The sequence below is a fragment of the Dipodomys spectabilis genome, unplaced genomic scaffold (genome assembly GCF_019054845.1).
Source record: "Dipodomys spectabilis isolate Male_0828 unplaced genomic scaffold, ASM1905484v1 ptg000002l, whole genome shotgun sequence".
Lineage (NCBI taxonomy): Eukaryota > Metazoa > Chordata > Mammalia > Rodentia > Heteromyidae > Dipodomys > Dipodomys spectabilis.
The window spans coordinates 41,664,349-41,676,357 of record NW_024870679.1 but is presented as its reverse complement, the minus strand read 5'-3'; the positions used below and the strand labels follow the sequence as shown (position 1 = coordinate 41,676,357).

At 46.9% G+C, this 12,009-nt stretch overlaps 1 protein-coding gene across 2 annotated transcripts in view; it reads right to left on the bottom strand.

The window, feature by feature from the left end:
* Positions 1-2,670: 2,670 nt before the first annotated feature.
* The window catches only part of Azin2 (antizyme inhibitor 2), a 31,659-nt gene continuing 22,320 nt past the window's right edge, over positions 2,671-12,009 (bottom strand). For both annotated transcript variants that reach the window (XM_042680803.1, XM_042680812.1), the window contains exons 10-11: positions 8,696-8,910; positions 2,671-5,813 (exon numbers count right to left, since the gene is read on the bottom strand). In XM_042680803.1, coding sequence (XP_042536737.1) covers positions 5,675-5,813; positions 8,696-8,910 — 354 coding nt within the window. In that variant the 3' untranslated portion in view covers positions 2,671-5,674. The remainder of the gene's footprint in view (positions 5,814-8,695; positions 8,911-12,009) is intronic.

Genomic DNA, 12,009 nt, shown 5'->3' with positions numbered 1-12,009 from the left:
TCTAATTTGTCAGGAACTTTTTGAGTGTTTTAAGTATGGTTTTAATTTTTAATATGATTTTATTATTATTGTTGTTTATATGGTACTGAGGAATCTAACCTAAGGCCTCATGCACGCTAAGCAAGCACTCTACCACTAAGCCACATTCTTAGCCCTTAAGTATGTTTTTTTTAAATTAATTTATTTTTATTGTGAAAATACTGTACAGAGGAGTTACAATAAAGTAAAATGCCAAACATCTCCTCGGTAGAGCTCCTTCAAAGCCTCGTTTTGCTGTCAGAAAGATGTCATCTCCCAAGTATGAAATGACAGCGAAGGGAGAGCAGAGACGAGTCCTCTCACGTCCACCCGGCTTTCCGGTTCTTTAGGAACTTGCGGAAGTCGCAGACAGACCAGAATCCACTTCCGGTACAAGCGGGGCCTTCCGGTGGATTCCGTGTCACTTCTCCCCCCTCCCGCTCCCGCCCCGCCTTCCGCCCCCCACGCCGCTCTCGTCCCGGGTTGACCTCCTCCCCGCCGGAGCCCTCAGCGAAAGTTCCGTTTCCCATTGGAGGCGGAGCTGCCGCTGTAGCTTTCAACCAATGGCTTCCATTGGTTTTTATACTTAGGTCGGTTCCGCCTCCGGGTGGGCAGAGCGCGCAAGACCCTGTGGCGGCCCGGGGATGCGGAAGTGACGTCACGAAACAGGAAGCCGACGGAGTGAGAGACCGTGCGGGGCGACGCGGCTAGAAGCCGCGCAGGCATGGTTCCGTTCTGCGGTAATTAAGAGCATCGCTTCCATCCCCGAAAGTTGCGGGTCCTGAGCAGGAGGATGTGGGGGTTCCCCGCCTAAAGGAGTCGCTTTGCAACTCTCAGAAACACCCCCAGATCCACGGATGGAGGAAACGAAATCCATAGAGGGACGTCCAGACAGCCGAAGAGGACTTTCCAGGCCGGGTTGTCAGACTTAGCAAATAAAATGGAGACTCCAGCCAGGGTCCGGTGCTCACGCCTGTAATACTAGCTACTCAAGGAGCTGAGGGGCTGGGAAGGTGGCTCAGTGGTAGAGCGCTTGCCTTGCATGCATGAGGCCCTGGGTTCGATTCCTCAGCACCACATAAGCAAAAAGAAAAAAGCTGGAAGTGGTGCTGTGGCTCAAGTGGTAGAGTGCTAGCCTTGAGCTGAAGAGCTGAGAGACAGCGCCCAGGCCCAGAGTTCAGGCCCCACGACCGGACCCAAGGGGAAAAAAAAAAAAAAACAAAACCTCAAGGAGCTGAGATCTGAGGATCGCTGTTCAAAGCCAGCCTGGTCAGGAAAGTCTGTGAGACTCTTATCTCCAGTTAACCACAAGAAAACCAGAAGATGTGCTATGGCACAAAGTGATAGAGCGCTAACCTTGAGCGGAAATCTAGGCCTTGAGTTCAAGCCCCACAACCGACCAAAAAAAAAGACACCCAGTGAGAGCTGAACTTAAAACGAGTACTGTTTTAATATTTTAAAAAATACCCCAAATATTGCACAAGATAGATAAAAAGTATCCCTCATTCATCTAAGCAGAAATTTCAGAGTGTACCATATTTTTTTTAATCTGGCAATCTGACCCCAAGGTCACCCAGAGTTGAGGGTGTCTTATATACATGTATGTCTCTGGCCATAGGCTAGCTCACTAAATATCTTGAGCTGAGTCTTCCCAACTGTAACCCTGAGGTCACTGGCAACACTCCTCCCAGCTCTTCCAGTGGTCACTGCACAAACTGAGGATTATTCAAGAGCTAGGGAGAGGGGCCCAAGTGATTCCTTTCTGGGGGTGTAGGGCTACCTTTTACCCTATTAAAACTAGTTTGTTCAAGATACTGAGGAAGTGCAATATGAGAAAAGAGTAGGCAGGGATCTCAGGCAATTTAGTTTTTATTGGATCTCAGTGGGAATTAGCTAGAGGATTATGGCAGATGACTGACAGGATTGAGTCAGGTTTCAAAACATTAATCCTCTCTGACCCCTAGCAGGTAATTTTGCACAAATTTAGCTGTTCATCTCATAGATGCCAGGAAAGGAGTTTAAAATGCAGCGAAGGGCAGCATGAGCTGTCATGGACAAGTGGACTTCTTGAAGGTGAGGTAGAAAAGCAGTTCCTGCTCAGAGTCACCATCTCCCTTATGAGCAGGAGCAGAGAGGCAACTCATCCTTTCTGACCTCCATCAGGCTCCTTGGCTAGGCCTACCTCTCCCAGGCTGGGGGATAAAGGAAAAACATGGCACCATCAGGCCTTCTAAGGTCCTGTCATGCATGTGTTTCAGAAATATATAGTGCTCCATATTGCTCCAAATTGTCTCATTCAAGTTCTCAATGACTCCTGCCCTGTAGGTTCTTCGAAGTCTCATCTCTGCATTAGCAGTCTCTAGCACAGACCTAGCCCCGGTAAGAAATAAACATCCAGGCTGGGTGCCAGTGGCTCATGCCTATAATCCTAGCTACTCAAGAGGCTGAGAGCTGAGGATTGCTGTTTAAAGCCAGCCTGCACAGGAAAGTCTGTGAGACTTAATTCCAATAAACAACCAGAAAACAGGAAGTGACACTGTGGCTCAAGTGGTAGAGCACTAGCCTTGAGCTGAAGAGCTGAGGGACAGCTCCCAGGCCCAGAGTTCAAGCCCCACAATTGACGAAAAAAGAAATAAACAAACATCCAAGAAATGACTTTCCAGTGTCATTTATTAAGCATCTAATGATATATTAGGCACTGAGCTGAGTGCTTTCTACCCATCTTACTTAATAACTACCCGTTGAAGGAAATATATTGAGTAGCCACATTTTACAAATGAGTTAACAATTGGTTAAGAGCTATGTTTATTTATTTGGCATATACTTTTGAGCACCTGCTCTGTTTGGATGATGAGGATACAGAAGTGAAAAAATAAATAGGGTTCCTGCTGCCAAGGAGCTTACATTCTAGACAGGATGACAGATGATACACAGACAAACGTGAGTAGTAGTGATAGGTACAATATGAAAGAAAAGCCAGTTAATAGGAAAAAGAGACTTGGAAGTGGTGTTTTCTCAAAGGTGATCCAGGAAGACTTTGCCTGAGGAAAACATTTGAATAGAAGGACTTAAGTGAGTGACTGCCACAGGAAAGACCATTCCAGAGGGAGGGGAGAGTAAATGCAAAACCAGCAGTGGGATGTGAGGAATGGAGAGGTCAGTGTGGCCAGGATTAGTGAGGGGGGAAGAGTGGGAGTCAGAGGTAGTTTGGTGAGGACTTTGTCATTCTTGGTGAAATGGAGTCACAGGAGTGACGGATCTGGCTTCTGAATAAGGGTGGACTGAGAAGAGGAAGAAAGGACAAGCCCTGAGAGGGAAAGGTTCAGTGCCTGTCTGGAGTAAATAAGTCACATCGAGACCCCTGTACATAACTTTCTCAGAAAAGCAAATTTCAAATCCTTACCGCAAATAGCACAAGAAACACGGGAAAGGTTCCAGTGGGAGTGATCTGTTGAAGCTCCAGGTCAAGCTACTTGTCACTTCAAAAGTCACAGAAGGCCCTCAAGCGCCCAACCAAGTATTGAGTTACACCTGTAACTTGCCAACAGTTATCAGTTTCAAAGAAAACCCAATGTTTGGCCCCATTTCCACCACAAAGAAGAAGGAGGAGGAGGGTGGAGAGAGAGAGGAAAGGGAGAAGAAGGAAGAGGACGAGGAGGAGGGGGGAGAGGGGAAGGAGGAGAAAGGAGAAGGAGGAGGAGGAGGAGGAGGAGGAGGAAAAAAGCAGCTGTATGAATGGATTCAGCTGCTTGGAAGACATTTCAGAAACAGGCTCACAGGCAGAGCCCTGGAACCAGCATGGGAATATTTGGACAGCATGGTTCTGAGTGGTTACCAAAGAGACAAGAGACCTCTTTGTGTGCTGAGTCTCCTGATGTCCTGAGTACAAAAACGAGGCCCAACCTTGCAAATGGAGATGTTGCTCCTAATTTCCTCTCAACACATGGCACATGGCCTCATTAGATTACCTCAGCGCCATGTGCAGTAAGTGAAGCAGGGTGGCTAAGCCTGCCCTCAAGAAAATATGAAAACTATTGCGGTGAAATGTCCAGAAGAAGCAAATCTATAAAGATGGAAAGTGGATGTGTGTTGCCAGGGCTTGAGGATAGGGGAAAAGAGTGACAGCTGATGGGTAAGGAGCTTCTTTAGGGAGTTTCAGGTATAGAATTGGTAGTTGTGATAGTTGCACAACCAAATACACTGAAGACCATTCACTTTTATGCTTTAAAGGGCTAGATTTTTATGCTACTTGAGTTATATCTTTTTTTTTTCACTTAAAAATAAAAATGCTGGGTTCCAGTGGTTTGAACCTATAATCCTGCAACTCAAGAGGCTGAGATCTGAGGTTAGTGGTTCACAGCCAGTCTGGGCTGACTAATCTAAGCGACTCTTAGTCTCCAGTTAACCATCAAAAGGCCAGAACTGAAAGTGTGGTTCCAAAAGTAGAGAACAAGCTGTGAGTGGAAAAAGCCAAGCGAGAGTGAAAGACCCTGAGCTCAAGCCTCGTAGCAGCACAAAAAGAAAGCTAAGTAGATAAAAGAATTTAGGTTTCCCGTACAGCAGCTGAGGGCAATCTAAAATCTGATGTCTTTTTCTCAGCAGTTCATACTCTCAAGGTTCATAGCTTAGAATCCTGGCAGTATGAAAGAGACTTTGTCCTGGTAAGAACTGCTCATCTGAGGCGTGCCAGAGTGAGGCAGTGCCCACTGGCACTGGACACAACAAACTATGCCTGGCCTCATTCTAACACTCACTGCCTGAGAGCCAAACCAACCACAATATATTGGCATTACTCTACTGAAAGGACACAGGGCTTACTAAAACCTCCCAGAAGAAAAATGGGTTATGGGGCGGGGGTGCAATTCAACAGTAGACCACTTGCTTTTGGCATGCTCAAGGTCCAGCACCGCAAAACAAAAAAGCAATCTATGTGGACTCTGCCCCCTTTGCTCCACAGCTGTATCAAGTAATCAGTTTTCTTTGCTCTGAGCCAGACCTCAGGCTGAGTGGTGGGTAACACCGAGGCCACTAGCTTGTCATGAGCCCATGAAATGAAGCTGTTCTGACCCCTGCCTTGCCCCAACATCTCACCCTTCCTCAGGAGACCAGGCATAGAGGCCTGTGAAGAGGACAGGGGAAAATCGGGAGAGGTGGGTACCAATGGGAGATGCCACCCTGTAGACAGGGCTCAGAGCATGGCAGTACAGAAGTGGAAGTGCAGGGGTTCATTCATGGTGACTAGGGAAGTTTCTCCCAGGCCTGGCCCTGATTGCTTTGTGAATTGAACTTCCAGATTCCACTGGAATATTAAAAAAAACTACTAAATATTTATTTGTTTCATATTTACAAAGGTGGGAAGGAGACTAAGGAAGACCCCAAGAACACCCCCACACCTGACTGACCAGGCCCTTTGCGCTGCAGAGAAGGCAGACACGGATGGAAGGGACAGGATTTATGTTGCATACTTGAACTACAGCGAGTGTAAGACTGGTCCTATTTACAGGGCAGAAACACTACAGGTGGAGTGTGGGGGCAGCAGAGCAGGCACCAGAGTCCTGGCCAGAGGGTGCCTGCTCACCGCCTTCCCCACCTCTCCCAGAGGCATCTCCGCGGCCCCGCTGGGGTTCGGGGGTTGGGGGGGGGGGAGCAGGCCCGCTCACATGATGCTCGCTGGGGTGAAGGCAGGGCCCACACACAAGGTGTCTGTGATCTCCCAGCCGCAGGATAGAGGCTTGCACACGCCCTCAGCGTCCTGGTCTTCTTCTGTGGGCAGCAGCTGCCCTCGAAGTGCTTCCCTGGGGGCAAGAGACACACATAGTCCTGGCCCCATTGGGGGTGGGTTTGCCTCCAAGCCTCAATCCAAGGGTAGAGGCCAGGGAAGCCTGATGACCTGACCCCAGTGCCCAGAGAAAGGAACCTACATTTATTGTGCACTTTCTAAGTGTCTAATTACATCTTCCCCTGAACAATGGGAACCCCTCTTAGGGAAGCATTACCTCCTTTGTTTTACTGGAGAGGAATCTAAGGATCAAGAATAACTATGCAGCACCATGTTCCTAGCAGGGAGCAGAACTAGGATTCCAGTTTTCACATCCCAGTCCCCAGCCCCCAAACTTAAGGATTGTGAACAATTCATTCCCTTGAAGTAAGGTCAGGTCTGGCCAGTGCCATATTGGACACATAGTGGTTGGTAGGGTCCGGCATCTTGTCTTCAGACTGGGAGAAGGAAACACCCCCACCAGGCCCTTGGATGATAGGTTACTGAATCTGTCAGTCCAGTGCCTGGGACTGGGGATTTCCTGTGGACCTACTGCCTGCTTTGACCCTGTTTAGGCCCAGACCAACCCAGACGCCATTATGCCATACCATGTGTCTCTCTGTGGTCATGTCCTGTCTCCTGTTTTGTTTCCAGTCATTATGGCATTCCTACTCAGCTCTCCATCAGAGCTGAAGTGGTTTGCTGGTTTTTACTCTGTTTTTACTCTTCCTTTCCTCTCTAGCCTGTTTCCTGGCTGTGCTGTGTGTATTTGGGGGCTGCAGGCCTTTGTAATAACTGGCTGCCTGTAGCCTGCTAACTGTATAATAAGAGCTCCAATATTCCATTTTTCTGGGATAAGTCACCTTACAACACCCTGCTCCCTTCAGACAATCCCACACACAAATTCTCCTCCTCTGTCCCCTAATGAATAAAGAGCTCCAGTATGGGGCCAACTGCTCGGCCACCGCAGGAACTCTTGTCTCACACCCAGCCTAGCCCCAGCAAATCCAGACCCTGTTCCATTCACACTGCCAGCACAGGCTCTCTGACTGAATCTTAGCCTTTCCAGAGGGATCCAGCACTGATGCATCTTTCCAAAAGATAGACCCCTGCTCCTGAGTCGCCAGCTTCTCCCTCCATGCTGAGGCCCCAAGAGATCAACCCAGCCTACCTTGCCCTCATTCTATTCTGAGTGGCTCCAGATGCTATCCTGTCATTCAGTGGACCTTCTTGGGCCTGTACTGTGCTTGTCTCCTGCCTGTATCATCCAGCCCTCTCCCGACTAACTCCTCCTCTACTTCTAGATCTCAGCTTCAGTGACAGAGCTCAGGGGAGCCGAGACACCCCCAAAGACCCAAACACAGTGGGACTCATTCTGGAAACAACAAGATCTACTGGTTGTTCCCTGACATTGCTTCACCTACAGCAAAGTAGGGAAGACATCTGTGGCCCCCACTGCCAGTGTGCCAGGCAGCAAGCCACCACTAGACTGGGAAATGGTAGACGGTGGGTAGAGAAGGAGGGCTGGGTTCTATGTCAAGAGCCTGCCTTTGCTTCTGCTGGAATCTGCGTTTCCACAAGACCCTCCCTCTTCTATCCAGTGCTTCCCCTTAGTCCTTCTATACTTCAAGCATGTTCCAGTCCCACACTGGCAGGAAGGCCTTCCTCTCAGCTGATCTGTATAGATCAACAGCAAATTAGCAGTCAGGCTGGTGACCTTTGTGGGAGAGCTCCTTCTGTCTCAATCTCTATCTCCTTATCTTTAAACATGGCTTGGCCCCATTTCTTAAAAACCCTCAATGGGTCCTGACTCCCTTCAGGACTAAGTCCAATCTGTGCCCCTCACAGGTTAAAAAAAAAATGCAACTTTCCTGATGTCTTATCAGGACCTGGGGATCGGGGTTTGATAGTGTCCTGGGGCCTCAGGACACCGCGTGAAGTTTCAAATGTGCTCCTGTTCCCTTGGCCCTTCACTGCTAACCAGCTGTGGGATCTGTCAGGACAATTACATCACTTGGTGATAACATGGATCTTTTTAGAGTTTTGTGTAGTGAGAAGAAGAAACAGAAGCTACCTAATGTAAGATCTGACATCAGGGTTCCACAGGCATAACTCTTTATCTCCTACACCTCTGGCCTTACAGGATCCCAGTACCAGCTGGCAAAGCAGAGAGGGCTAGTGTTAGACTCATTTCTTAGATGAGAAAACTGAGGCTCGATGAGTAGAAACAAGCCTTTCCCAGGTCACAGAGCTGCCACCTGACCAGCCACCTCTGTCTATGCTTTAAAAAAATCATAAAGATGATTACAGAGGGGTACAGTCAGGTAGTGAGTATATTTCCTTTTGAACAGTGTCACCCCACACCCTTGTTCTCTCTGTTTTCCCTCTCCTGTCTCCCCTCCCCTCCGGGTTGTATAGTTCATCTCCAATATAATGTCTAGTGAATATCACTGCTGAATTGTCTATCTTTGCCCTCCTTAATGAACCCAGTATCTCCAGGGTGGTCTTTCTAGGTGTTAACTCAGTCCTTGCTTCCCACCACCCCAGCCCTTCACTGGGCCTCCAGGCCTTGCCTGCTACCTCCTCTCTGGTCATAGCCAACCTGAAACAGTACCTTGGATGAAACACACCACACTGAGTTCCTTCTGCCAGGACTTCTGTCTGCCCCTCCCACCTACTGCTGCCTACCACTTCCACCTGTTGAAGAACAGGCCTGGGCCTTGCAGAGAGCCACAGCCCTGCCCAGCACGGCATTATTCACAGAGCCGAGTTGTAAGCTTTTCATTCATGGCCCAGACCTCACCTAGAGCCAGCAGCCAGGGGCTCCCAGTCAAACTGGATTGCAGAGCAGCAGGGTCTCAGGTCCCCCCAGCTTCCCTATTGCCTCCCCGCCCCCATATCGCAGCAAGGCCTCCTTACCAGGCTACTCGGGACATGGCGTAGGTGATGCGGCAGGCCTGGGTCCCCCTGAGGAGAGACCCTGTGCCCACGGTGTAGGCGCCCATGTTGTCAAAGACTAGCCAGTCCCCTACGTGTAGTTGTGGCAGCCACAGGCCCTCAGCCACACAGTCATGGCTGTCGGCCGCCGGGCCCCACAGGCTGCTGCTATACAGGGGCTGCTCTGCAGCTGGTTTCTGTGGGAGACAAAGATGGTGTCAGCCCTCCTGCACATACCACAGCCTGGGCACTTCCTCCCCTAAATGCCTTCCATGGCTCCCTTAGCCAACAGGGTGAAGACTGTATGCCCTCTTAGGCTGGCATCCAAGGCCCTCCCCACTTCCCCAAATTTGTGGCCCCCTGCACTTGGCAGCCAGGTTCCAGCAGTTGCTAGCTGTGTGACCTTGGACAAGATAATCACTCTTTGCCTCAGTTTCCTCATTTGTAAAGTGTGAATGATAAATAGTACCTACTAGATATTCATAAGGCTAAGAAGACAGGTGAAGAAGATTCATTTCTTATTTTTTCATTTTAAGTAGTTTTTTAAGGAAAATAAATCATGCCTTTGTGTAGATATAAAATGCATATATGTCAAAGCTTTTAGTGACTCCATCAGTAAAGCAAACAGTAAGATATTACAACTGGTTCAAAGGAAAATTCAAAAGAAACCCACACATATACAGGTCATTAAGAAAAGCAAAATATATTTGCTTAATAGATGTAAAATTTTAAATCTTTTCAGTGTCTATAGGGCAATAATCAGCTGAATCCCAAAAGATAAAATTTGCATTTCTATGGGAGGAAATTATCTGCATTACCATAAGTATCATGTAATTTCCAATAACGTAAAATAATTCAGGGACAATAAAGGATAGAGACCCTACAGAATCAGATAATCTGGACAATATCCAGCCTTCCACTGAAGATAAACATATTTTCATCCATTTATCTAAGTCTTCTATAAAATTTACCTACAAATAATGCAAAATGGACTAAATCCCTGTGCCGCAATACATAACATCTGATGGAAAAAAACGAAGAAGAAAAAAATAAATGTAGCAACTGAATAGATGATAAGGAACATTGTATTTTTAATGTTTCCTAAATGACTTCCAGATCCAGAGAAGGTGTTTACGATACAGATCATTTCTGGACAAACCAGAGGTGCAGTTAGTCACAGTGTGGGGCCTCTGTCCAGGAGGCCCTCGAGGAAAGGTGAGCACCAAGGGACAAGATGTGCCCATCCCCATTCCACCTTCCACTGCATTCTCACTCCAGTAACAACAGCTTCCCTCTCCCAACCCTTTCCTTTAAAGCCCCAGGCTGTCCCCTGAGAACCTGAAATCTGCCACTTCCTACCTTTCCTGTAGATTCCAGAAGAGATAGGCTCTGGAAACCTTTCTTAAAGCTCTAAACTGTCCAAGTTTTATCTCTATAACACTTACTATAGTTAGTAATGAGACAGTTGTGTGGAATCTGGTTTGGCCTAAATTTCTTGACAAATTCAAAACTCTACAAGTCCAGGGATGGCATCAGTACAGGTCTTCCCCAACTCCTGTGGGCCTGGCAGTCCAGCACAAAGTAGATGCTCATTGTAATAGTTTTTGTGTGGGTATTGGGGCTTGAACTCAGGGCCTCATGTTCTTGTCCATTCACAATTGGTACTTTACCACTTGAGCCATGCCTCCACCTCCAGCATATTGCTGGCTATTTGAAGTTTTATAAAAGTCTCTCAGGATTTGTCTGCCCAGGCTGGCTTCCAACCATGATCCTCAGATCTCAGCCTCCTGAGTAGCTAAGTTTTAAAGGTATGAGCCACCAGTGCCTTGCTCACTGCAATATTTTTAAATGGACAGATGTTGAAAACAAGAAGGAAAAGAAAAAAGATATGAATTGAAGCCATAGAGAAGTCTAGAAGGAGGTAGTAAAGACCAAGGAGAAAAAAAAAGTCATTTTGACACCTTAGCAGGAACAGGAATTAATAAAACTGAGGGAAAAATATGTCTCAGCTTCTATAAGCAGAAATAACACTCACATATTTGAAAGTAGTTAATAAGAAATCGGTCCTACCCATAAAAAAAAAAAACAACATGCATTCATTACTCAATCTAAGAATGGAGCTAAAGGCAGTGGCAAGCACGTGTAATCCCACCTACTCAGGAGGCTAAAATTAAGAGGATTATGATTTAAGGCCAGCCCAGGTAAAAAGTTCAGGAGACCCTCATCTTAACAAAGAAAAGCTGGATATGATAGTGGGGGTTTATCCTCTAAGCTAAGGCAGGAAATGTAAACAAGAGAATCACAGTCCAGGATCACAGTCCAGGCTGACCTAGGAGAAAAAGCAAGACCCTATTCAAAAAATAATGAAAGCTAAAAGGGCTGGATGGCATGTATCATATGGTATAGCACCTGCCTATCACATGCAAAGCCCTGAGTTCAAACCCCAATATGCCCACAAGAAAAAAAGGGAACACTTCTATATTTTGACTTGTTCATTTACCAAGTCCTAATTGAGCATCTGCTATGTGCCAGGCTTTGGTACCAGAAGTGAAGATGCATCAGTGAGTGTGCATTCACAAAAAACTAAGGTTCGAAGCCGGGCGCTGGTGGCTCACGCCTGTAATCCTAGCTACTCAGGAGGCTGAGATCTGAGGATCACGGTTCAAAGCCAGCCCGGGCAGGAGAGACTGTGAGACTCCTATCTCCAATAAACCACCAGAAAACCAGAAGTGGCGCTGTAGCTCAAGTGGTAGAGAGCTCGCCTTGAGCTGAAGAGCTGAGGGACAGCGCCCAGGCCCAGAGTTCAAGCCCCATGGCCGACCAAAAAAAAAAAAAAAACAAAACTAAGGTTCCTATGCTTGTCAAGTTCCTGTTCCAGGAAGGGGAGAGAAACAAATACTGTTCATTTAACTTAATGTTCTTTTTGTTACAAGCTTTTGGATAATGAGTGAAATTAATCTTGCTTTCTCTGAATCATCTCCCTTAGCTGCCATCATTAAGAAACATTAAGCTAACATTTAAAGGTTTAGGAAAGAAACACTCTATAAATGTATCCACAAGGATGTTTAAGAAAACAGGCTTTAATATTCTCCCACAATAAAGAGAAAAGGCACCCTGGAGTTCTAATACATCAGCATTCTGTCATTTTTTTATTAGTGGTACAAATAAAATGTATAAAAATAAGATTTTAAAACTTTATGAAAAAGTAAAGCCAATCTACCCTTTTACTATTTTTTTTCCTTTTGGAAGTATTGGGGTTTGATCTCAGTCTCAAGCTTCCTAGGCAAAAAGTACCA